The sequence below is a fragment of the Symsagittifera roscoffensis genome, chromosome 6 (assembly GCF_963678635.1).
Source record: "Symsagittifera roscoffensis chromosome 6, txSymRosc1.1, whole genome shotgun sequence".
NCBI classification, from domain to species: Eukaryota; Metazoa; Xenacoelomorpha; order Acoela; family Convolutidae; genus Symsagittifera; species Symsagittifera roscoffensis.
Genome location: NC_087067.1, coordinates 53,574,051 through 53,599,096, shown reverse-complemented (window position 1 = coordinate 53,599,096; position 25,046 = coordinate 53,574,051). Strand labels below are relative to the sequence as shown.

Genomic DNA, 25,046 nt, shown 5'->3' with positions numbered 1-25,046 from the left:
TGTGGTTAAATATTATGGTGCCGCGACAACTCGCAAAAAAGACAACTCGCAATTTCTTACACAGAGGCGAAGCGGAGCATCGCAACACTTGTGATGCGAAAACTTATTGTGCTACAAGATCACCTTTGATGCAAAAACTTATTGCGCTACAATCAGATAAACTTCAAAAAAAATTCAAGCTGTTTCTTACACCGAATCGTTGAAAAAAAATACTTGAAAGAATAACTAGCAAGAACGCAAAAAATCAGCTTTAGAAAGTCAAATATGAACATAGAAATAAGACTCGAATTAGTAAAACTTTCCTTCGTATGAGCTTTGAACCTGCGAGCTCGACTATTGGAGTCTCACACCCTGCCCTCTCGTCCATGAATGCTTAACAACTGGCAAACAGTAGTCATATAAAGCAGCTACGTATGCTAACAAAAGTAGTTTTGAATATTATAAACTGAAGGCATCCACACTAATTTTGCATGTAGTCAATTGGAAAACAAAAAAAACAAATTGAGTATTAATTATGCATTTTAAAACAATGAGAGATATATTGAGTTAGATAACTGTTTATTGAAGCTATGAACAATTGTTTATCGAAGCTAGGAACAATTAAAATATTTCCAAGATCTTTCTTAAAGTTTTGCGAAAAATTAGCTTTGCTGCGCGAGCTAACGTAGCGATAAACTTCGAAAAATCCAAGCTGTTTCTTAAAGCGAATCGTTTTGTCAAATGCTATAGGGTTTCCAAAGCAAGCTAATCAAGCTATTAAAATTTGAATTATTTCAATTTATTTTATAAAACGAAACTGATGGCGAAATGATTAAGTGTTTCTCAGATAGCTATCTTGACATAGTTCAAGATATATAACGAAACGAACCGATTCAGGAAAACTTTTTTAATCAAGCTATTCAAGCTACGAAACTTTAGAAACTTTCCCAATTAATTCATTGACTGATTTGGTTTGCTAAACACTCTGCTTAAAGTAGAGAAAAGTTTCAAAATCAGACTGAGTAAATTCACAAACTTGAGTTATAGTAAAACCTGTTTAATTGGAACAAAATCCATGATTTTAAAATTGGGCCGAAAAAACCTACCAGATAATGGCGGTTCAAAAAAAACGGAAAATGAACCGACAGAAACCAGGACGAAAACCACCAGCCCGAAAAATTGAGTTTCTCGGAAGTATAATTAAAACCTGAGGACGGTTTTAACTAAGCACACCTTGTATGATAGTAGTTCAAATTACTACTTATATGGTAGTAGTTTTAATTGAAACTTAACAAACTTTAAGAAACTTAAAAAACGGTGATCTATGTCCAGATGAATGTCCAAATTGTAAAAAAAATAAATAACTCATATAAGACAAGCAAACCCGATGGCGAAATGATTAAGTGCTTCTCAGATAGCTATTTAATTTATGAAACTTTGACATACTTCAAGAAATATAATAAAACGAATCGGTTCAAGAAAACTTTTTAAATCAAACTTTTAAAGCTACGAAACTTTAAAAACTTTCCCAGTTAATTCATTGACTGATTTTGATTGCTAAACGTTCTAGCTGCTTAAAGTAGAGAAAACTTTCAAAATCAGACTGATTAAATTCACAAACTTCAGTTATAGTGAAACCTGTTTAAATTGGAACAAAAGCCATGATTTTAAAATCGGGCCAAAAAAACCAACCAGATAATGGCGGTTCAAAAAAAAACGGGAAATGAACCGACAGAAACCAGGACGAAAACCACCAACCCGAAAAATTGAGAATTTTTCGAAAATATAATTAAAACCTGAAGACGGTTTTGACTTATTACACCTTGTATAATAGTAGTTCAAATTACCATTTATATGAAAGTAGTTCTAATTGAAACTCAACAAACTTTAAAAAATTTTAAGAAACGGAGATCAATGAGTCCAGATGAATGTCCAAATTGTAAAAAAAAATGGATAACTCATATAAAACACTAACGAAAATCATAAGTTCCTTTATTCTAAAATTGAAATAAAAGAGCGGTAAAATATTGAAGGTTTTGAGGCGTCCAAGCTTAATCACAGACTTTCCATTGCAAAAATGAATCGTTTAGAGTGTCTGATTTCTTTTTGTTTTTTAAAGGTTTCTGATCTCCTTTGTTGCAATTGTTCATATTTAGGACATTTATAGGGTGTATCTCCTGAACCTTCTTATTTGGTGAATGATATTCGATAAAGCGAGGTGAGCATAATCCATTTCTTATTGAAAACACCTATGCCATCCTTCGACCGAACTAACTGTTTTTTGGCTTCCAGTTCGCGCATTGTTGAACTGATTCCATGTAGCTGGTTTAAAATCAGGATCTTTTCGTAAAACTCCACATACATACTGCCACAACCACGTTCTTTAGAAACAATCGAGATACGTCTGGAGCTCATTCTCACAAGTTCTGGCATAAAAAGATTCAAGTGCAAGCTTCAAGTCGCACTCAGGGATCAAAGCCAGCGCAATAAAGGATTTAACTTTCTTTCGTAATTCTTTGTCTTCTCTGTAGTCGACTGCCAGTCCAAATTCTTGAAATTTTTACGCAAATTGAAAGAAGCACCTTTTTACAGACGCTAAGAGGAATTCGGGTTTGAAAGCCGAAAGTGCTGCTTTTTCAAAATCAATTACAATTTCTGTAGGCTCTAATAATCGGTTCTGTTCACTCAACACACGAGTGTTTCTGGTGAGTTTGCCGGTGTTGCTGCTGAGTTTTGCTCTGCAATAGAAAAAAAAACCATTGAGAGCGAGCAGTTGCTTATAACAGCATGTACAGTGTATACTTGGTAAAACAGCGAGGGGCAACTTATAAATATGCCATCAGCATGCCACGTGTATCACTCAAGAATGTCCAGAATGTCCATGTTCAATAAGTCGGTCGCAATCCCCCGTACCGAGTCGTGGGTCAAAAAGCTCTCCCCCTTAGAGTCGACCGAAGTTCCGTGGGACTTTCGAATGTCTCCAACGGTCTTTGGCACAACTTCATGTTTCAAATAAGTAGAAATAGATGCAGAAATCAGAATGAAAATTATTTCGACTGCGAGCAATTAGACAATTAATGCAATCAAAAATTTTGGAATTAAGCGATCAAAAAGACTCATAACTCTCTGCAATAATTGTTTAAAGTTATGTATTAATTTAACAAACATTTAGTTAGCACTAAGCGGGGGACCATTAGGGGTAATTGCGGGATTATTTCGACTTTATTGCAAGTTAACGCATTTTGGGCTAAATTATACTATCCGTCTTTTTTCGAGTTGTCTGTAGTTGCGAGCTGTCGTGTTAGGAAATATTATGAGTGAGAATAGTGTAACTTGATATGCAGTGGATTCTGACTAGGTTGGTTGATAGCTTCTCTGAACAGCTGTGCGTGTTGCCAGTGCACATCTCCCCTCCCCCCACTGAGAGTAGCAGTTAGAATAACAGAACAGTCCGCCACTGAAGAGAGGTCAATGGTATGAGACACTTGTTCAGCATCACTGTCCAACTCCTCGATCAAACTCTCCTTCTTGTCAGCCTTCCGTACAGATGAAACCCGAAGAGATACATTTGCATTCTCGTACAATTTACTATGACATTTAATGAGGGCCTGGTCAAATTTAAAAGCACTTGTTGTCGGCAGGGAAAACTTCCAGCTGATGACTCCCTTTTCACCCACTCTGCATTCTGGATTCCTGCACAGGTAAACCATCTTCCAGTCAAACTCTTCCTTTCGGAAGATATTCTGAGACTGGTAAACACCATTTTCCCATCCGTACAGGCTAGAACTGGTCAAACCTTCATCTACACAACTATTGAAGGAGTAAAGGTCTTCGCCAGGATTGTATGTCAAATTGGCTACCCCTCGAGTGGCGTCAGGAGGGGGTTCAATTTGAAACACGTTCGAATTCGACTCAATTCTACTCCCGCTTGTCGAGCAGTCCCCCAATTCGCCTCTCTCTTTCCTCCATTGCACACTGCCTGTAGTTCTACCTTGCAGACCCGAACTGTCCCATTTCTCCTCTTTCAGTCTCGCATTCAGCTTGGCATCGTTATTTAGAAACTCCACATACTCTGTAATCAACCGCAATGTTATCTTGGACCAGTCTAGCCCATAATTGTGAGCTCTGATTTTGTCGTTGACATTTTCCGTTATTCTGACAACCATCGCTTCTCTGTATTTAGTCCTCCTGTTCCGTAGCTGTGCATGGTCTTGTGAGTATCTCCATGTTACATCTAGCACTTGAAGTGCTGATATTGAAAAGACATAAGTGAGTTTCTTCTTCCACCCTTTCTCATACAGGAGTGGTTTGTCGAATGCATTCTCACAGGGGTCCGCATGTGTCCATCTATTTCCTAGACTCTCACTGAACACCTCAGCCCATACATGGTCAGTCTCATCCAACACATATCGAGTCTCGAAGTTGAGAGCCCTGGAGAGAAGGACAAAACAGTTGGCCCATTCGCCACAGCGACCCCTTCTGCTTGTTAGCAACCTCACAGGGCAGTTGTACCTTGGGAACCTATTTGTAAAACCACACTTGCTACACAAGTGGTTCTCTACTCTTCCCGCCCCGTACCTCAGCTCCTCATTATTCGGCCCCAGCATCCCTCTGTTCTGAGTTTTGCCTCCGCACCCATCACATGCTAGAGTATCTACCCACTGAAAGAACTCCAGTTTAAACCACCTGAGCAACTCCAAAAAGAGGAACTCTTTTATACTGCCCCTTTTATCCTTCTCATTTCGGTTAAGGAACTTGCGCTGAGCATTTGTTGTCAGCTGTACTAATGGAACTGTTTCTCGGGCTTTTTTCTTGTTCGATTCATCCTCATATTTCTGCACAGAATGCTGCCATTGTCTTTCTAATGTCTGCTGCAGATCCAACTCAGAACCAGACAGGCTCATCTGATCTGGAAATTTAAACCATACAAAACAACTAGCGTGTGACGCACCTCCGGTGCTTCAAACAGATTGGTGAACATGAAAACAGCTCATGCATAAATTATATGCAAAACAAAGAAATTAATGCAACCAAAATCTGACATCACTCCGCCAAAGGGTCGAAAAATTCAAAATTGGAAAAAAAACATTAAAAAATCATAAAAAACGCCATATCGCGAAAACAAAACGGATTTGAGCAGTCATCATTTGACGCCAGATTTGCAACCCCTGAGTGTACCTTGATAGCAACCCACTATAGGGTTAAGAACTTCAAATTCTACCTTATTTAATTGGCGTTTCACTTGACACATGTTTAAGAAGTCCCTATGTTGACATGTTTAACGAAAGAATTTTTGCACGCTTAAGCTATATCGTACATTGTAATGCTTCAGAAATTTTCTTTGGCACATGTTTAAGAAGTCCCTACGTTGGTCTCTTAAAAAGCCAAAACGCTGCAAGGGCTTAAGTCGACGTGTTAAAATCTGTTGGAGCGCGAATGCTTAACACTATGCTTTTCCTATACTCGCAACGTGTAACTATCAAAGTTTTTATTACAGAATATATTATCGCATCTAAATCAGTGAACTTCAAATTTTAAAAAAAAATCATTAATCATTAGTAACTACCAGACTAGAGCAAAAGGAAAGCCAACATGAACAAGAAAAAACAAAACAATTGTAAACAACTACGATCAAAAATCGTCATGAATCTTCGTCTTCGCTTGTTTCTATCATAACACGTCGAAAGCCCGCATTACGCGCTGGCTTTTTGGTGCCCTGAGTTTTATTTTCATCGTTTAAAGGTCGTGAGGAGTGGTCTGATTCTGCACTGGAGACTCCGTTTGAGTCGTTACTCTCTTCCTCCTCCGAATAATCTTCAGACTCTTCTTCCAGATCACTCCCGTCGTCTATGAAACTGTCGTCGTAGTCATATGTTTGATCTATCATGTCATCCAGTTCCTGCTCACTGCGCACATTGAGTCGAGAACGCCTTGCATTATTATTGGAATGATCAGCGGCTGAACTGTTAGCGATACTTGTATTTTCTAAATCTTCGTGACAGTAGTGGGCTCTATGTGCAGCATTGCGTCTGTAACACTTTTTTCCATATGGACATTTGGGTTTGGAAATGTTTATACTACTTGAGCTCTCGTCTCTGCCTGTTGTAGCATCTTCCTCGTCAGACTCCAAATAATCAGAATCTCCTGGATGACAGTACTGTTTCTTGTGTTCTCTACAGCTTCTATAGCAGGAGCCAGCATAAACACATTTCTTCCGCAAGCTCTTTCTGATCAGCATACTTATGTCATTCGCTCTACTTCCATCATCAATATCAAATCTTTCTATTCTATTCTGTGGCGGAGTATCATTCAGATCAGGGCCAGCAGATAGCCGTGTTGAAGTGAACACATCAGGAGAGAAAGTGACGCTTGCTCTAGAAATATGAGCGTGCAATGAGTTCTCTACTTCGTGCGAATCTCTTTTCTTCGAGCTCGAAGCTTCATTTCCTTCGTTTGACATTCTTTTTCTCGGGGATTGAATTTCAGGTGCTTCCGCGATGGACGCAGACTGCAATTCATTAGGCTGAGAGTCGCCTACAATCTTACATGGACTTATTTCCGAGCAATCGCTTGTCTTCTTGTCGTCATTCAAACTGTCCGGAACAAGCGGTACAATGACACCATCATTTTCAGAAGAATCGTTGTCGTTATCAGCCGTTTTACCGTCAAATGATTCGTCCGTTCTTACTTCAGATGGATGATACAGTTCAAATATTAGAACTTCCGAGAGAAACGATATCCTATCTCCATGCCGAATAGGTGTAAACACATTTTTGGTCATTATACGTCTTTTAAATAGATCAATTTCATCTGTTGCTTCAAAATAATACATGGGATTTTTTGCTACCGGCTTTATTTCTACAACTGATGCTTCAGTGAGACGAATCAAAGCATGTGATCGAGACACCCTTGGATCTTCTATATCTAACATTGTGCCTCTTCCTAAAACAAGTTCTACGCCTGGCTTTAAATCAGTCAGGCTGATCTCTTTGCCAGTCGCCACATTAACTAAAAAAGCTTCACTTCCATCCATTGCTCGAAACTATTCAGTCTGAAAAATTGAAGTTACGAGTCATGTCTGATCGAAGGATTCATCCTTGCGAATTCAACTTTTGGACAGGTCTCAGGACATTTTTCGGGTTAGGCTGAAATGGGTCTAAAATTTCGTGTTTGGGCACATTTCAAAAAAATAAATGCACCCTACTGGCAAACAAATGAACCCTATTGGCAAAACTAGGCTTCGCAAACAGCAGCGAACTATGCCAAGTAGAATCTTTGAAAGGGTAAAGAATAAAAGGGTTTTGGCAAAAGTAAAATACACTAGCGACACGGTGCAGCACTTGCTGCATTTAAAAATTTTTAATATAAGTTTCAATTCATATACAACAATGAAAAAAAAAACATAAATAATTTAATTTGGTGCCGAGGACCCCACCCATTTAGTCCTCGATATTGTCGTCAATGAGCGGAGAAACCTCTGGCGAAGGATCTATGGAGAAGGAATCCAGGTCTCCAAGAACCCTGGATGACTCTCCTAGAGTCCTGGAAGCCTCGGCTGAAACAAGCATTAGCATAACAGACTGTTCAAACAGAAAAAAAATGACACAAACAAAAACTTCACTGTTAAAACTGAAGATTTGAAACAAACCATATACAGCTGTCAATAATAACACTGTATGTCAGGGAACAACTCATAAAAAAATCTTCACGTCCCTAAAAACTGTTTAAGAAAAAGATTAACAAAAACAGCAGTTTTTTCAAAAACGATTTCCGACTGGTACTTTTAAAACACAAAAAATCCAAAATTTACGAAAAAAAAATTCAAAAAAACTCAATTTAAATTACAATGAGCAAATTATGAAAACTGTAAAAAAACTTCAATGTAATTGATGCCATGAGATTATTTTATCTGTCTTTTCTATCCAGCTTTTTGTTCTTTGTTTTCATCTATCTTTTTTTATCTACCTTTTACTATTTAATCAATCTTTTCATCTAACTTTTTTAACTATCTTTCTAACTTTCTTTTTTACCTATCTTTTTTCTTCTTTCGTTTCATCTATCCTTTATTTGTAGTTTTTCGCAAGTTTCACAAAATAAGCAAGAAGTTCATGAGCTGAAGATGTCTCAATTTAAAAATTCTCAGATTTGGTTTTTAAATTGAAAATTTTTCAATGAGCAATTTAACTATTTTTCGAAGCGAAAAAAGTCAAACGAAAAGAAAACAAAAGTTCTCACTTTTGTGTTGAATGATAACTGCAACAACATTTTATATCTACAACAATTTATCCGTTTAGCAATGATATTTCTAAAAGTTTTCCGATCAGGTTCTTCAAGAAAGAATCAGAAGTAAAAGGCAAGCAACTATATTGAGTCACATGAGTCAAAACTGTTTGAAAAAAAGTTGAATGCTAATGATTCTTAAGTTTGAGGTAATGTTGTTTTCCCATTGGAGTTTTTATAATAAGCGAAGAAACTATGCCAAAAAATATGAAAACGAAAAGAGAAACAAAAACTTTACAACAAATTATTTTCACAATAGGTTTTATAGAGCCTCAAGATGAACTATGTTTTTAGTACTCAACCCTTCGCTTTCATCGCTGATGCAAAAACGTATATGTCTGTGGTTACGCTTTCTGGACGCTGCTACACATAATTGGAAACCAAAGACTGGATCCCACAGCCACACTAACAATTTATCCAGTGTTTGACCCTGATTGGAAATTGACGCCTTTTCCATTTGAACCGAGCGTTTTCAGGTTCTTCAGCTGTAAGGTTTATCCGCGGAATGTAGTGCAACTCGTTCGAAATTTGCTTTCGTGCAACTATTAGCTTAATGTTGATCATATCAACTATGGTGAGTCTCACACCGTAACACAGGCCATTCTTGGGGTTTACATTTCATATGAGCATGATGGGTAGACCACTCTTAAAACGCATGAAATGGTCTGGCATCCAGGCAGGTGCTACTGAATTGAAGAACTCTGTGGTATACTGACATGCATCGTCAGGCGAACACAACAAATTAGCACTGTAGCACTCAAAACTCGATTCTAAACATAACCGGACATAAGGAAAAACTGTGCTTCTTGAAGCAAACGTTGAAAAATTCGTTTTCTTTGGCTTACTACCTGAGAATAAGCAAGTCGCAACAATATGAGTTGATTCTGCTGACCATTGAACTTCGCACAGCTAAAATAGCTCGAGATTTCTCTTCGCCTATATTCTCAGCCTAAACGCCTAACTGTTGTTATTATAATAACAATGCACTAAATGAAGGTTTCAAAATTTTCTATACTTGAAATTGTCAAAAACCCATTCAACGGCTTTGCCAAGGGAATCATCCCTTAAATACTCCGTGCTGTTCTCCGGAAGCTTTATGATTTCACCTTCTTTGCCATTACTAACTGATAGTAACCAGTTGTCATAATCTTTGGCTTCTTCTTGGTCATGCGCAGTAGAAAATCGCATATTTTCACGTAGACTGTACACAGTAAAATGACGGCAAAGATAGGACTTGTTGAGTCAAACTACACTAGACTGCCTCTGATCTCGAGTTTTAACATCTGGCAAAATTTGGCTAAGAACTTGGGAAGGTTATCACGGCTACAAGAAAAAATATTGACACATTTTTCAATATTTTTTTCAGACCCCATTAGCTGAAATCGCGTGACAACACTATTGATTTTCCCCAAACGGAACATCACTATCCATAATGTCTCTAAGACTTCGATCCAAAGCGTATCAATGAATCATTGGCGCTTCGTCCCAAACAATGACCTCAGTTTTTCTTAAGAGATCTGCTAGAGGCGATTGATACGGATCATTCAGCAGAGCAATCATGGAGGTTTAACGTGATCTGGAATGGAGAATAGGCAGTACGGCCACTGGTAGGTTCTGTCGCAGCGATCCCACTAGAAGCGACTGCAAGGGCAATTGAGGTGAAATCGGATTCATTGCTCGTACGCTTGCCAAAATGGCATTTAAAGTGTACGTTATGCCTGTACCTCCTCTCGCATCGAGAAATGTGCAACTTGGAACTTTCCTTTTGACAGATGTTATGACATGTTGAGAAAACTCTCTTTGCTCACTATTTAAAGACTTCACTGAACCTCCAAACATTTCAGCGGCAAAAACATCCAGTTGTTCTCTATCGTTACGAAGTTCATCTTTTACAATAGTGAGCACGTCCGAATCTAGCAAAAATAAACGTTCAACTTTTTTCGGTAATCTAGATGAATGGAAAGAAGAGGTAATCTAGATGAATGGAAAGAAGATTATAAAACGACAGAAACTTTCCATGTGAAAGCAGGAATAACTCAATATCCATTAAAATCATGTTGTCGATGATCTCAGATGACAGATCAAAGCAATCCTTGAGAAAATCATCCTTCCATAAGACACTGTGTTTTGTGAAGATTTCACATCGATCTGCCAGCTCGCAGAAAACCAGCAAGACCCCAAAAATTTTCTCAGACTTGCAGAACTCAATTGAAATCCGGCATCGTAAAGCAAGGAATACCATTCGCCGTCATTTTCCAGCAAACCTAACGCCTCGCAAACAACATTGTAGGTTTCTAAGAGATGGCCTCCCATGATTTTCAGTTTTTCAAATGATGACTTGCCTTAAACAGCATAAACATTTAGTGCTGTACAGAACTATGCCAAGTAGCAGCTTTTAAGGGGTAACGAATAAACGGGTTTTGGCAACAGTAAATTAAATGGCACTTTTTTCGGCATCTGGTAAAGATGCAAAATTGAAACTTTGGGCAGATATACTATTTTTAAACGCTCTGCTCATATACTTTCGAGGCAATATTTACGCCGAGCTCACCTGCAGTGAGAGAGTTTTTTTGCATAAAAGTGAACTTCGCATTTTCAGTTGTGTTGTCCTAAAGAAAATAATACGTACGTCATCTAATGATCGGAATTCAAAAATTAGGGTGTCCTTACGCGGTTCCGAGCAGTCACATCGCTTCTCAAAACAATCAAAAACCCAAGCACGGTCAAACCTTTAGTTCAAAAAAAAACGTAGCAGGATGTACATTCACTGACAATACAAGATGTACATGGCATAACTGGCTGACCAAACTTCAAGACTTTGCAAAAAAAGGCTTTTTCTAGCTCGAGGATTTCAATGATACGATTTGTTCTAATTGACACCATTTTGACGATGCGGGCACACCACGCTAGTCCATCCAGATAACCAGCTTAATTTTGAAGGACATACTTGTCCATTTATAGCCTCAGCTATCTTTTTTCCGAATACAGACTTCATGCGAGTCATTTCTAGATGTCAACCCAATCTTGGCGTCTCCCTTTCAAGATTTTATCTTGAACTTTTTTCCATTCATAACTTCAGCATAAAAGCAACTTCGAAATGGAAATAGAGTGCTCCGGCGTCCATAAGAAACTGTTTGCAATTCCTATGATATCAGAAATACTAAAATTTGCCTTTCTTCAAGGGTTTTATCCGCTCTCATTTTAACAGTCGCCTACTTAGGTTAAAGAAAAATAGGCCCTGTGCCAGTCGGTCATATTTGGAAGTTTGACCTTGAGAAAAGCAAGAGCACTTAATTTTGGGGTGAAATTTAATTTTTCAAAAATTCGAATGGAGCCTGTCATGCACTATTCTCTCGCGATAACTGAAAACCGAAAAAGAGAAATCAGAACGATCGAACAACAATCGCGGGAAAGTTGTCAGATAAAAAACAAGTGGGAAATTGCTATTCGCAATTTCCATCATAGTGAACAAGAGTAGAGCTGTCCTATCTGAAATAGAAGACATGTGCCAGTCGGTCATGTCTGGAGGTTTGACCTTGAGAAACACGTAATTTTGGAGTGAAGTTTTAATTTTGAAAATTTCGAATGGAGCCTGTCATGCTCAGTTTTCTCGAACCAACTGAAAAACGCAAAATCAAAATCAGAACGTCCGAATTAACAATTGCGGGAAACTACTCAAGAAAAAGGCAGGAAATTGCTATTCGCAATTTCTCGATACGAAATAATCAGAGAGTAGAGCTGTCTTATCCTGAAAACAGGAGAATAGAATACAGACTTGAGAAAGGACGACTATTCGAACGGAAAGGAGTGAACATTCAATGGAAGAGTGGACAACTCGAGTGTCCCAATGGTTCATTCAGAAACTTTGATTCTTGAGACAGAACTTACTTCTGTGGTTAAAACTAATTAGCATCAAACTTATTTAGTTATATTCTTTGATTCTCGAGCTGCTTATCTTTTAATTACTCCTCATACTCAAGTGCATCGACATGTGAGTTCTCAATTTAAATTTCTCGAGTGTATTTTATGATAGTTATGTTGAGATAAGGCGAGTTTTAGGTTGATCCATCTGAAATGGATCAAAGTTCCACTGTCCAATAAAAAGTAACTAAGCGGATTGTTCCGACCCGGTTTTTAACGGCGTTCATGTATTTTGGGTATTTCGAGACCTAAGTATGGGGACGTTTTTATTACTAGAGTGGGGGGGTATTTTGGTAGTGGCCTTTAAGCTGTAACGGGTTCCAGTCTCATGTCGCAAGCGAACCGAATTGGCTCCGACCGTTCTTGAGGTAGAAAAACACAAGAGATAGTGTCCCTGACTCTTGAGCCAATGGTTATAGGGCCTATTTTTCTTAAGCCTCATGTGTGACTACAGTAGACGAATGTTACATAGTGTTTTTATGGCGCTCCTGGCTGTTTTTACGACATCATGACTACAGAGTCGAACCCACTTGACACAGCTCCGGGCTACATGCCCATTCTAGAGTACCGGTGGTACGGTTCAGCGAGAACGTGTAAACCTTCCGGTTTTACCGTGATAGCTTTTTAAGAAAACTCAAGAAAACTTCCTGGTACGCTCTCCGAACGAGGCTTAGCTAACCGAGTGAAGGGGGGCAACTAGGGGGACAAAAACACGAGCAAAAAAGAATACAAAAAGGAACAAAAACCATAAAACGAAAAAAGACAGTGACTTTGATACCAAATTAGTTGGATCAAACCTTTGTATTAATTAAATAGTATACACATACTGTTTTATAAGACCGATCGTTTCGATCAATCTAGCAATTTGAACCAGTGACTTCAGGAAGGTGCCCGAGTGGGGGGCGTTGTTAAGGGTTTTCAGATAGATTGCGACCCAACCGGACCACTAGGAGACTTGACTGGAAAGGGTGACCAGTCGAGTGGGAAAGTGGTTCACAAGGATCGAAACGGACCGCTAGGAGACTTGATTGGAAGAGGTGACCAGTCGAGTGGGAAAGTGGTTCTGCTGTCAAGTGCAGAACAGAGACAACCAGCACAGGACCACTACAAGAGGACGCACAGGGGTGTTCTCAAGTCGAACAACGGGTATCGTTAGAATCCACATTACATTATAGGAAATAAGTCTAAAATTGGATAAGCGGAGTCCCATTGTTTTGAGGCAGTTTTTACTCAAGCAGGCCTGGAAACAGGTCTACGGTTTTCTCTCGAGAGGTTTAGCACCCGGCGCTTAAGGGATTTTTCGGCTTAAGAGGGGGGCTAAAGAGGGGGGAGGTTAGTAGGGGGGCTGGTTAGGTTAGAGGTTGGCGGTTGTAAATTGTAAAAAAGGGGGAAATTAGAGTAACTAATTAATCGACATCGTTGATTTAGTTACATTAGCCATCAACACGCGTTGGTAATAATTGGTGGATATCCAAAATTTAACTCGAGTTAAGATTGGTACGCTGGTTGGATTGGTAGGGGGGAACAGATATAGACAGTTTTTGTGATACCCCATAAGATCGCTAGTGGGGGGAGGAAAACGCGTGGCAGTTAGGTACCAGACATTTTTTTTCGACAGAAGGTCGACATTTGTCTCCTTTGAATTTTAGGTGGGTTGATTTCTCTGTTTTATTATTTTTTCTTGTTTAAAAAATTTTTTTTTTTATTTATTGTTGCATTTTGGTGAGGATTTGCGATTAGTTTTTATACGAACAGGTGATCACAAGATACCTGCGCACAGGTTTTGGTTTCAAGTTGCTTGGAACATAGAAAAAGAGGTAATTCAAAACGGGGGGGTTAGCATTTGGCCATTAAGAGAGGGTTTTTGGGATTTTCACTAGAGCTTGAGTGGTGGTACAAGGTACAGTGAATCAAGAAGTCCCTACAACGAAGAAGAAAGTGATCCGATATCCAGACACTCAGTGACGAGTCTTGGGACAGTACCGAAGAAGTCTTGGGACATTGCAGTCTGGGGACAGTCTTGGGGCAACACAGTCTTGGGACAGTGCAGCCTTGGGGCAGTCTTGGACCAGAGCAGTCTTGGTACAAAACAGTCTTGGGCCATTGGTCTTGGGACGTTAGTCTTGGGACGTTGGTCTTGGGACATTAGTCTTGGGACGTTGGTCTTGGGCCATTGGTCTTGGGACGTTAGTCTTGGGACATTAGTCTTGGGCCATTGGTCTTGGGACATTAGTCTTGGGCCATTGGTCTTGGGACATTAGTCTTGGGACGTTGGTCTTGGGCCATTGGTCTTGGGACATTAGTCTTGGGACGTTGATCTTGGGCCATTGGTCTTGGGACGTTAGTCTTGGGACGTTGGTCTTGGGCCATTGGTCTTGGGACATTAGTCTTGGGCCATTGGTCTTGGGACATTAGTCTTGGGACGTTGGTCTTGGGCCATTGGTCTTGGGACGTTAGTCTTGGGACATTAGTCTTGGGCCATTGGTCTTGGGACGTTGGTCTTGGGCCATTGGTCTTGGGACATTAGTCTTGGGACGTTAGTCTTGGGACATTGGTCTCGGGACGTTAGTCTTGGGACGTTGGTCTTGGGACGTTGGTCTAGGGACGTTGGTCTTGGGACATTGGTCTGAGGATACCAATAAGAAGTACTGGGACAACACTGAATAGTCTTGGGACGGTAGAGAGAAAGTCTTGGAACAGTATTAGGAAGGGGGTACTACAAGAGTACTAAGTTAGGTTGAAGTAACCAATTATAACAACAAATTCCCTATCCTAACCTAACACATAAAAGTTTTCAAGAGTTTAAGAAAAATTGTTTTTAGCGAATTGTCAATTTCTTTTTACTTAGAATTTTAACCTTAGAGTAGAAATTTTGTAGATAATAATACTGTAAATAATAACAATTGTAAATAATGAGGCGGAGCAGGGTACCGGTAGCTGAAAAAAGATCTACCGAAGCAAAGACAAAGTATAATTCGTCGCTACGCAAAACAACATCAATGGGTCCGAAGATAACAAAGAAGAGCTTTTCAGTTAATATGGTCAGCACAAGGAGTACAACGGAGAACAGAGCAAAAGAGGGCAAGGAAGGGGAACGAGTAGAACCCACCATCGAGATTGATCTAGAGACACCCGATCAAAGTGTGGATGAAACAGGGAAAATGGCGACGGAGTCAACCCCAATGCCCAAAGCAGAAGAACCGAACCCGAATCCCATAGAGTTCTCACCAATAGACAATGTGGAAGATGCAATAGGCAACACCGAGGAAACGGTGAAAGAAGACTCTCAAGTAAAAAGACATCTTTTACAGAAAAGTTGGCGATGATGGTCGGATTAAAAACGAAAGAAAATATGACCGAAGAGCCAAAAGCTGAAAGAGCGCGAACATTTGGGACAGTGAGCACGAAGACGACAGAAGCCAATCCAAGAGAGTAACAAACTAAAGCAGAGGCTACGGCCAAAGACAGACCGACGGCTGACCATGAAGAGGCTACGATTGAGCTGGGTGACTTGATGGCGAAGCTGAATCATATTGACAAAAAACTAAAGCACAGCGAAGAGGACAGAGAAGTGATAAGAAAAGAGTTAAGATACAACAAACACGAGTATCTAGATAGTTACTTTAACCTGGCCAAGGCAACAGATGAGAGACTCAAGGAGATGTCAGATAAGGTAGACGCCACCAATGAAGAACGAGATAAGAACATCAAAAAAGATATGCAACAGTTGAAAAACCGATATGATGATGTCAACAGCCAATTAGGTGGCCTGGAAAAGAGAATGGACACAATGGGCAAGAATCAGGCCGAAAGTTCGAGTGCAATACAGGCGAAATTGGATGAAATCTTGAGAAATTCTACCTCACAAGAAAGACCGGCAGCGGATCGCACGCAAGGCACCAGAGTTGACTTTGTGGAACCACAAAGGAACAAAAGGCAATCGACACCGTTGCCCTTAACCCGGGACACGGTGAGCATAGCACCAACAGCTACTAAAACGATTATGAAGAATGGAACGTCAAGTACAACGACTGGTCCGGGGGACTCAACAGCTAACAGCAACGCAGGTCCGGATGCTATGACATGGGCAAGCACTTGGGAAATGATGAATAGAACTCTAGAGGCCTTCGCCACGAGGAACACTGACTCGAATGATAGAAGAGAAGGAAAATCCAGAAAAACATTCAAAAAGCCAAAAGAATTCAAAGATGACTCCGATGGATGCATTGAAACTTGGGTGGAAGTGATGAGATTACACCTTGAACAGGACAACTTGAACGATGAAAGACAAGCATTCACAGCCATACTCAGCAATTTAGAAGGCACAGCATTAAATTGCGTGGTTGCGAAGAAAGAAGAAGAACGCGATACCGCGGACAAAATCTTTGAAAAACTGTTGAATAGATTCGGCTCAGGCATGAAGGGTCATGAAGCGATGATGCGATTTGAAAAAAGGAGACAGAGAGATGACGAATTGATAGACAGGTTCCTAGATGATCTCGAGAGCTTGAGAAGGAGGAGTGACCCAGAAGAATCTACCAATAGAAGAAACTTCAGCATAGCCTCAAAGTTCATTGATGGGGTAAAGAGTGATGACTTGAGAACGATGTTAGCAACGTATTACACATTGTCGAAAGATAATGCGCCAACTCCAGAAGAGATGAGGCAGAAGTCAAGGGAGTACATGCTGATGAAACCCAAGAAATACTCGTACTCAGACAACAGAAACACCCAAGGGGGGAGTCAGCCACAGAGGTCGCCATGGTACAAGCCCAGAGATGACATGGACAAACGCAGGTCGTGTGCTAACTGCGGGTCAGTTGATCATCATGTGGCGGATTGCACGACATACAAACAGGGCATGAAGAGTTTGGGATATGCACCTGATGAGGAAGATATGAGTCAAATGGAAGAACACGAATTCTATAGCGGCTTGATCACCAAAATAGGAGCAAGATGCTTCTTCTGCAACCAAGAAGGGCACTTCAGGATGGACTGTCCGTTGTTTTGGGAAGCGGTCAAGAATCAGAGTCATCCGAAACACAAGTTGGCGCTAGCAGCGGTGCAGAACCAGAGAAACAGACAAGGTGAATTTGAGACGAAGAAACTTGAGGGACCAAATGTGGAACTACCAACGAAATCAATGAAAACTGTAACACAATGTGGTAGTGCAGCAGAGGCCACGGCGAAGAAAGCCCCAGAAATAGATTACGAAAAGGCGGCAGCGGAGGCCATCAACAAAGTGAAGCAGGATCTGGCAGCGAAAGAAATAGAACAACGACTAAAGCAGGAGATCGAAAAGCAGAATTTCAACGAAGCATTAGCTGGATCGAATCCAGCACCAGAGGCTGTATTGGGCTCGACAAAGACTGGAAATTGTAACACTGTAAAGATGGTGACAGGAAAACTATTCGGCATATCAAAAATCGGGGCTAGACTAATGTCGATAATCACAGTGGGCGGCCACGAGGTAACCAGAAACTTGAGCGAACCGAGCGACCAGACAATAATGCACATTGATGTGTACGCAGATTACTTGAGCTTAATAAGTCCACAATCGACTTCTAGAGCATTGAGAGCACTACTCACGCGAGGGGGTAGCAAGTCGGTACGTGTTGATAACAGATACACAGAAGCTTATGGTCCACATGAGGTGATGTTGAATATAGATGGAATCAACATCTATACCAAAACAATGATAACATGTGATGAAGACCTAATTGGGCAAATCTACGTAGGGAAGGAAGAGTTAAAGGTGAGATCGATTGGACACTGCGCCATGCTTGAAGAAGATGCGATGCACATCGGGACAGAGGCAGATGTGACAGGGCACGTGCTAGACATAAGTGGCAAGAAGACTCAGTTACGTGGGTTACTCGATACGGGAGCGGTCTTGAGTGTCATACCAATCGAAACTTGGGAACGAATGGGCTTCAACAAAGATGACTTGATAGATTCGAGAATACGGTTATCGGCTGCGAACAAAGGGGCCCTGCGCGTGTTGGGCAGAACGCCGATAATAGCGCTCAATCTGGGGGAACGTAACCTGTGGATGAGTTTTCTTGTAGTAGAAAACCTAGATGAGTCCGACCAATTTATTTTAGGCAGAGACTTCATCAGGAACTTTGATGTAGCGATTGATCTAAACAACGCAATGTTCAGGATACGGAACCCGAATAGGAGGTACGCAATCAAACCGGTAAATTTAATAATGGCAAATGAAAGCAAAGCACCGGTGTTCTTGAGTAGGAGGGTGAGGCTAAAGGCAAATGAAGCGGCAATCGTAGGCTTGCGGATGAAAAATTACAATGAATTAAGTGACAATAAGCAAGTGTGTGTAGTTCCGAATCCTAATAGTCAAAGTGCCGCTGTTTTAGGAAGATCCTTCTCGATAGCGAAGAGCGGCCTCTGCGTCAGTGTTTTGTTGAATACCCTTGATATACCGATCACGATACAGAGAGGGAGGAAACTGGGATATGCTTTACCGGTTAAAACTCGATATGAAACAATTGAGAACTCGAACCAGAATGAAGTTGTTGATTGTCCCAATCACAGGGACAAAATTTGTATCTTGAGATAGTTGCAGAAAATAAAAGATTCTTCAGGTCTTATTAAATCACTTAAGTCAGAAACGGACGATGGGCTGTCGAGCTGTTCAAACTTTCCAGAGAGACCCACACTAGATGAAATGCAAACTGATAAACCGGTTCTGCCGGAGATTGAACACTTGAGGGGCAAACTGAAAGATGAACAGCTCGAAGCCATCAAGGACGTACTAGAGCGGAACGAGGAAGTTTTTTCGAAGCACAAAGCGGATATCGGGTGTTGTAATTTCGTTGAGCATGAAATAGAACTTGAGGAGAATGCGGTACCGCACAGGGAGGGGGCGAGGCGCATGACCCCGCACAAATCAGAGGCGTGTAGAAAAGAGATCGAAACGTTACTAGAGTATGACATGATAGAACCAACCAAGTCACCGTGGGCGTGTGGAGTAGTGATGGCCAAAAAGAAAGGCGACCAGTTGAGGTTTTGTTGTGACTTTCGATACCTGAACTCCGTCACGGTGAAGGATGCCTATCCCATACCTAGGATTGATGAGAGCCTCTCGAAGTTAGGTGATGCAAAATTTTTTACGACTCTTGATTTAGGCTCGGCCTTTTGGCAGGTACCACTACGGAAGCAGGACAGGGACAAGACAGGGTTTGCCTGCGAGTTGGGTCTGTTTCAGTGGAAACGGATGCCGTTTGGACTTTGCAATGCCACAGCCACGTTTCAGCGATTGATGGCACACGCGCTGATAGGCGTGACAAAGAAGTATGGCAATCTGGTAATGTGCTACGTGGATGACGTGGTAATAGCAACGCCAACACTAGAAGACCACATTGAGAGACTGGACGAGGTGTTCGCGTGCATGAAAAGATCGGGGCTAAAGTGTAAACCATCAAAGTGCGAGATACTCAAGGACTCAATAAAATACTTGGGCAGGATGGTAGACACGCACGACATCAGACCTGATCCAGACGCCGTGGAAGCAGTCCTAACCTGGAAGTCACCGAAGACGGAACACCAGTTGATGAGCTTCCTGGGCTTCGCTAACTACTACAGAGAGTTCATCAAAGGCTATGCGGACAAGGTGTACCCGATGCAACAATTGATGAGGCACAAGGGCAAGAAGTTCACATGGAACAACGCAGCAGAAGAGTCATTCAAGAGGATAAAGAAAGAACTATGCGAGGCACCAGTACTAGGGATGCCGACTGAGAAGGGGATGTACGTGCTGGACACGGATGCATCGGTAGTTGCGATTTCAGGAATTCTCCATCAGGAACAAGAATGGAATGGGAGGACAGTCTTGAGACCAATAGCGTACGGGAGCAAAGTCCTAAGTGACACAGAAATGAAGTACGGAGCACCGAAAGCAGAGATGTTCGCAGTGGTCACCTTTGTCGAGAAATACAGGGCATACCTAGGCAGTGAGCCCTTCAAGCTGCGAGTCGACAATCGAGCACTAAGCTGGCTGAAAACGTACTCAATGGACCAAAGTTACATTGGGAGGTGAATAGTTCGCCTAGACGGATACAACATGATAATTGAACATAGAACACAAGATAAACATCAAAATGCTGACAGCTTGAGTAAGAAGACGGAGTTCTACGAGAGACAAGAACAAAGAGAGGCGGACAGACCTGAGATCAAAGATGGCTTCTCCTTCATGGACAAGGAAACGTACGACAGTCTTCCACTCACGAGATGGCTGGACAAATCAGGCAAACCGATTGAAGATCATCCGGAATTACCTAAAGAACATCTAGAAAAGACCATCTTGAAGAAAAGCAGAAGGATTCCGGTAGAGATAATGCTCAAGTCCAAGATCGTGAGGGAAACGCTCAAGGCAAAAGGGTATGATCTCGATCAGGTAGAAGCAGGAACTGCCCGAATAGATGAAGATTTAATGAGGCTGCTTGAGAAACTATCAGATGACAAACCCGTGATCCAAGAGAAGGGTCAAAAGGAACCGGAAGTCACCATACTTCGGAAACAAGAAACAGTGAACAATACTGACCTCTCAACAGGGAGCGTCGCTGATAGCAAGGACGTCGTGCGGTCACTAGTTGACAAAATCCCCGAGGACGTTCTTGAACAGACCAAGGTTAGGAAAAAGAAAGTGGCGTTCAAGGAAGAGGCTGAACACCTGGGACTAAATCAAGAGTCCGGGGAGTGGTCCAGGTTCATGGAAGAAGAAGAAACCGGAGAAGGGAAATTGTCCGGGGAGCACGAAGAATGGGATAAAGACTCGGATGAGAGCAGTGAAGACCAGGATAGTCTGTGCATGATATTGGCGGAAGAGAAGATAAGACAACACGACAGGGAGTTACAGACGGATCCATCTTCAGGAACGTACAATCTGGACATACAAGAGGTACGAGGTGGTGAAGAACTTGAGTAAATTGCGGTTTCAAGAAAGCCATTCAGGGAACTGTCGTCCAACTCGAACGTCAGAACGAATCTGGTACCAGAAGACGACATGAAAATCGTGAAAAGGATGATATGCGTGAAACTGAGTGATGACATCCACAACCCTGGTGAGATGAATGGACAAATCATGGCGCTAAAGGAGCATGTCAAGGCGAGATATAGGCTGTCAGACCTAATAAGAGCCCAGAAGAATGACAAAATGACAAGTAATCTCTCCAAATGGATCCAGTCGGGGGTCAGGGAGAAGGGGGAACTTGAGGAAGACAGCTACAAGATCGTGAGCCAGTTCTACAAAGAAACGAAAGACTTACTTTATCACACAGCTGATGGGGTGGTAGCGTGCAAGAGGAGAGATGAGGAAAAGGTATTACACAAACACAACCACATCATACTACCACAATTGTACCAAACGGAGGTGCTTTTCAGATCACACGACCAGATGGGCCACCAGGGTAAAGATAAAGTACAACAAAGGATACTTCATAGGTTTGATTGGCCGGGAATGAGAAAAGCTTGCGAGAGATGGGTGAATGCCTGCCTAGCATGCCTTCAGGTAAAAGACCCAAGAAAGATGAAGTTTCCCCTCAAGTCTGTGAAGTGGTGCAATTCAATGAAGTGGTGCAGATAGACCATCAGAAAATCTGCATGACGGAGTCGGGTTATAACCAAATACTGGTTATAATAGATCACTTCACAAAGTTGGCGGAAGCGGTTCCGTGCCAGACAGCCTCAGCCGAGGAGACATGTGATCATCTGATAACGCATTGGATATCGCGGTATGGTTGTCCGATGACTTTTCAGTCGGACAACGGCAAAGCCTTTGTGGGGGACTTGACGAAAGAATTGATGAAGAGATCGCACATTGCTCAAGCACACTCGACGACCTATCATCCACAGACCAATGGGTTGGTGGAGAGACAGAACAGGACACTGGTCAACATGTTAAGGGTGTACTGCTCAAGATACATGACGGACTGGGACAAATACCTGCCACAGGTAGTAGGAGCATACAAACGTACGCAGCACTCAACGACGGGCATCAGTCCTTTCATGATGTTGACGGGCAGGGAGAGGGCAATGCCTATAACATTCTTCTACCCAGAATACGAGGGGAAGAAGACGTCGCCTCAGGCATATGTGAAGGAAGCGATCAAAAGACAACAAGAGCTAAACGAGCTATGCAGGAGGAACACGGCGCAAGCACAAATGAGACAACGCAAGAAATATGACGAGAAAATATTACAAGCGAAGCCGTATGAAGTGGGCCAGTACGTGTGGGTCTTCCAAAATGTCATACCGCCCAAGGGAACAAAGAAACTACTCAAGAAGTGGAGGGCACCATTCATGATAACGGAAGTACATCAACAAGGACGGTTCTACCGCTTGAGTACTGGGCGAGCAGCACATTACGAAAATCTGAAGCCTCACGTCCCGTCCCCGGAAGACTGGTGCCTACCGAAAGACATGGAGGGTCTCGAGTACCTGGTGGTAGAACCAGCGTGTGAAGTGAATGAGAAGGGCACCAGGGAGAAAAATGATGGCAATGAAAACTTGAGCTTGGACGACAATGAAAAGATAGAGGTGGAATCTGAAGCAGGATCGTTTGCAGAAGAAGACTGGAACGACCCGGAGCAAGATGGGGTGCCGAAGTGGATGGAGTCAGATCGACCAATATCACCGGGAACCAGAACTGGCAATCGTAAACGGACGGGTATGAGATACAACAGATACGGGGATGACTTCTTGATTGACAAGATACAGCCAGACAAATTGGGCGAGGAATTACTGAGTGCAGGCGAACTGGAAGCCGAAGAGGAATGGCAGGTCATTGATGATGGTGGACACTATCCGCAGGAAGATTACTCGACACCAGAAATAGAGATGGACCTCGAACAGAGCGAGATAGAGAGGAGGGAGAACACGAACTTGAGGATACTAGAGTGGATACGCGACGTCAAAGACGAAGGCCATGGAGGGCAGAGTATCCAGCAAGTCGACGTGTCAGCGGAAAAACACAAGAAGTCAGAAGACCCTCTCTTCGGCTGGACGGCGACAGACAGGCCGCTGGACATTCCACCGGACAATTCAGACCCGACAACATCGACGGGGACGTCGATAAATATTTTTGTCCGGGGAGTGGGGGTAGGACTTACCCACACCGAAAATTTGATTATAAAGAAGCTCAAGGAAGTGAGAGAAAAAAAGCAAATTGGAACTGGAAGGAGAAGAGCCAGAGCCTAACATAGGCCGGAATTTCAAAACGAAATTTGAAATACCCAATCAGTACTCGGAAAACATCATGATAACAGATAGTGACTTCATCCTGTCAAACAGAACGAGCGCGATCTGCATCACGGCAGACATGAGTTTCAAATCAAGACTGGAAGCTGACTTCAAGAGAGAATACCAGAACGTAGAGTTTCTGTTCAGACAGAGACCAGGACTGGGAGGGATGGCAGCGCTCCCACCATCAGTAGCACAAGTCCCGGGGAAATACCTGTGCTTCCTAGTGAAAAGGGTCAATGACAGGAACACAATTGATCCCGAACACGTGATGTTGGCGCTAGCAAGACTACGAGATTTCATGATTGAAAGAGGGATAACAGAGGTCTCAATGCCGGTGTATGACCCAAACAGGGGCAAACTGAGCCCAAGGGAATTGTACGCTATCCTACATGTGGTCTTGGCAGAAACTGAGATAATGGTGTATCTTCATAAGAAGTACTACTTGAGCATCGCCTGAGTCGGGTACACGGGGGTATCGAGCCGGGTGTGAGGGAGGAGTCTTGAGCTAGGTACTGGGGTACAAAACAGGTAATGGATCTTAGGGGTGATTGGCATGACAATTATTATTTTAAATGATTGATGGTGCTAAAACATAAAATGTATCTGCATGTTTTAAGAAAATTTCAATTGAACTATTTTAGTAGGGCGAAAAGGAGAGGGTTTTAAATCATAAAAATAATGGGGTTTTCTGGTTAGAGACACAGCCTGTCGGTCTTAAAAATCGGGTGTTATTTTCAGATTGATTTGTTGGACTCACATTGACTACTCATCTATATTCAATTGAAGGAAGAAAACGATATCTTAAAAAGAAAACTCAAGTTGCTCAGGTAAAACTCAAGTTGCTCAGGTAAAACTCAAGTTGCTCAGGTAAAACTCAAGTTGCTAATACTCAAGGACTCAATTGAAATCACAGAAATGGCAGATCGATTCTGGAAGTCCATGCCATCGGCTCTGAAAAAGCCCACACTCGACGAATTGTACAGGCGGCTGAGGGACCTGGATTATACTCAAGTGGACGAGAGAATGGCAGTGATGCTGAATGCCATCCTCCAATTAGAGGAACAGGGCGAGTGTCGGGAGTCTGCGACGGAAGCGGTTTTGATGGTAGGCTACACCAATGATGGAGTGTCCAATCAAGAACAAACCAGATGGCTGTCCTGGAACGTGGATGGGGCGATAAGGGGGTTCGATTTGGCGAGGAACCCTGGCCTGAACAACAATACGGAGTATGGCGCGGGGGAATTCCCACTGCCGGTCAGACCATCAGTCAGGTCCACGAGCCAGAGTACGAGTAAAGTACTATCGATGACACGGGCACAGCAGACGGGGGAAGTTTATCCGGACGTCAGTGCCATGAAGAGAGAACTCGAGAGGACCCAGCGGGAAAGGAACAAGGCGAACCTCGACCGGGATCAAGCGGTGCTTGAGAGGGATCAAGCGCGGAGAGAACTGGACATGATGAGAGCTGAACAGCTACAGGCAGAAAGGGTGCGGGAGAATGCCGCGAATTGTGAGCAGCTGAAGCAGGCTCTCGAGAGAGATCAGGCAAAACTTGAGAGGATCCAGCGACAACAACGCTCTCGATATGCAGAAAGGGGCTAGGC

General features: G+C 42.2%; 3 protein-coding genes across 3 annotated transcripts in view; all 3 read right to left on the bottom strand.

Annotated features, from left to right (window-relative positions):
• The window catches only part of LOC134848570 (alpha-catulin-like), a 619,753-nt gene that overhangs the window by 40,084 nt on the left and 554,623 nt on the right, over window positions 1–25,046 (bottom strand). The window lies entirely within an intron of this gene.
• Window positions 3,291–4,883, bottom strand: LOC134848823 (peptide-N(4)-(N-acetyl-beta-glucosaminyl)asparagine amidase-like). Its single transcript, XM_063866335.1, has one exon. The coding sequence runs from the start codon at window positions 4,881–4,883 to the stop codon at window positions 3,291–3,293; it is 1,593 nt and encodes a 530-aa protein (XP_063722405.1).
• LOC134848822 (aprataxin and PNK-like factor) lies at window positions 5,621–7,012 on the bottom strand. The gene has a single exon (XM_063866334.1). The coding sequence runs from the start codon at window positions 7,010–7,012 to the stop codon at window positions 5,621–5,623; it is 1,392 nt and encodes a 463-aa protein (XP_063722404.1).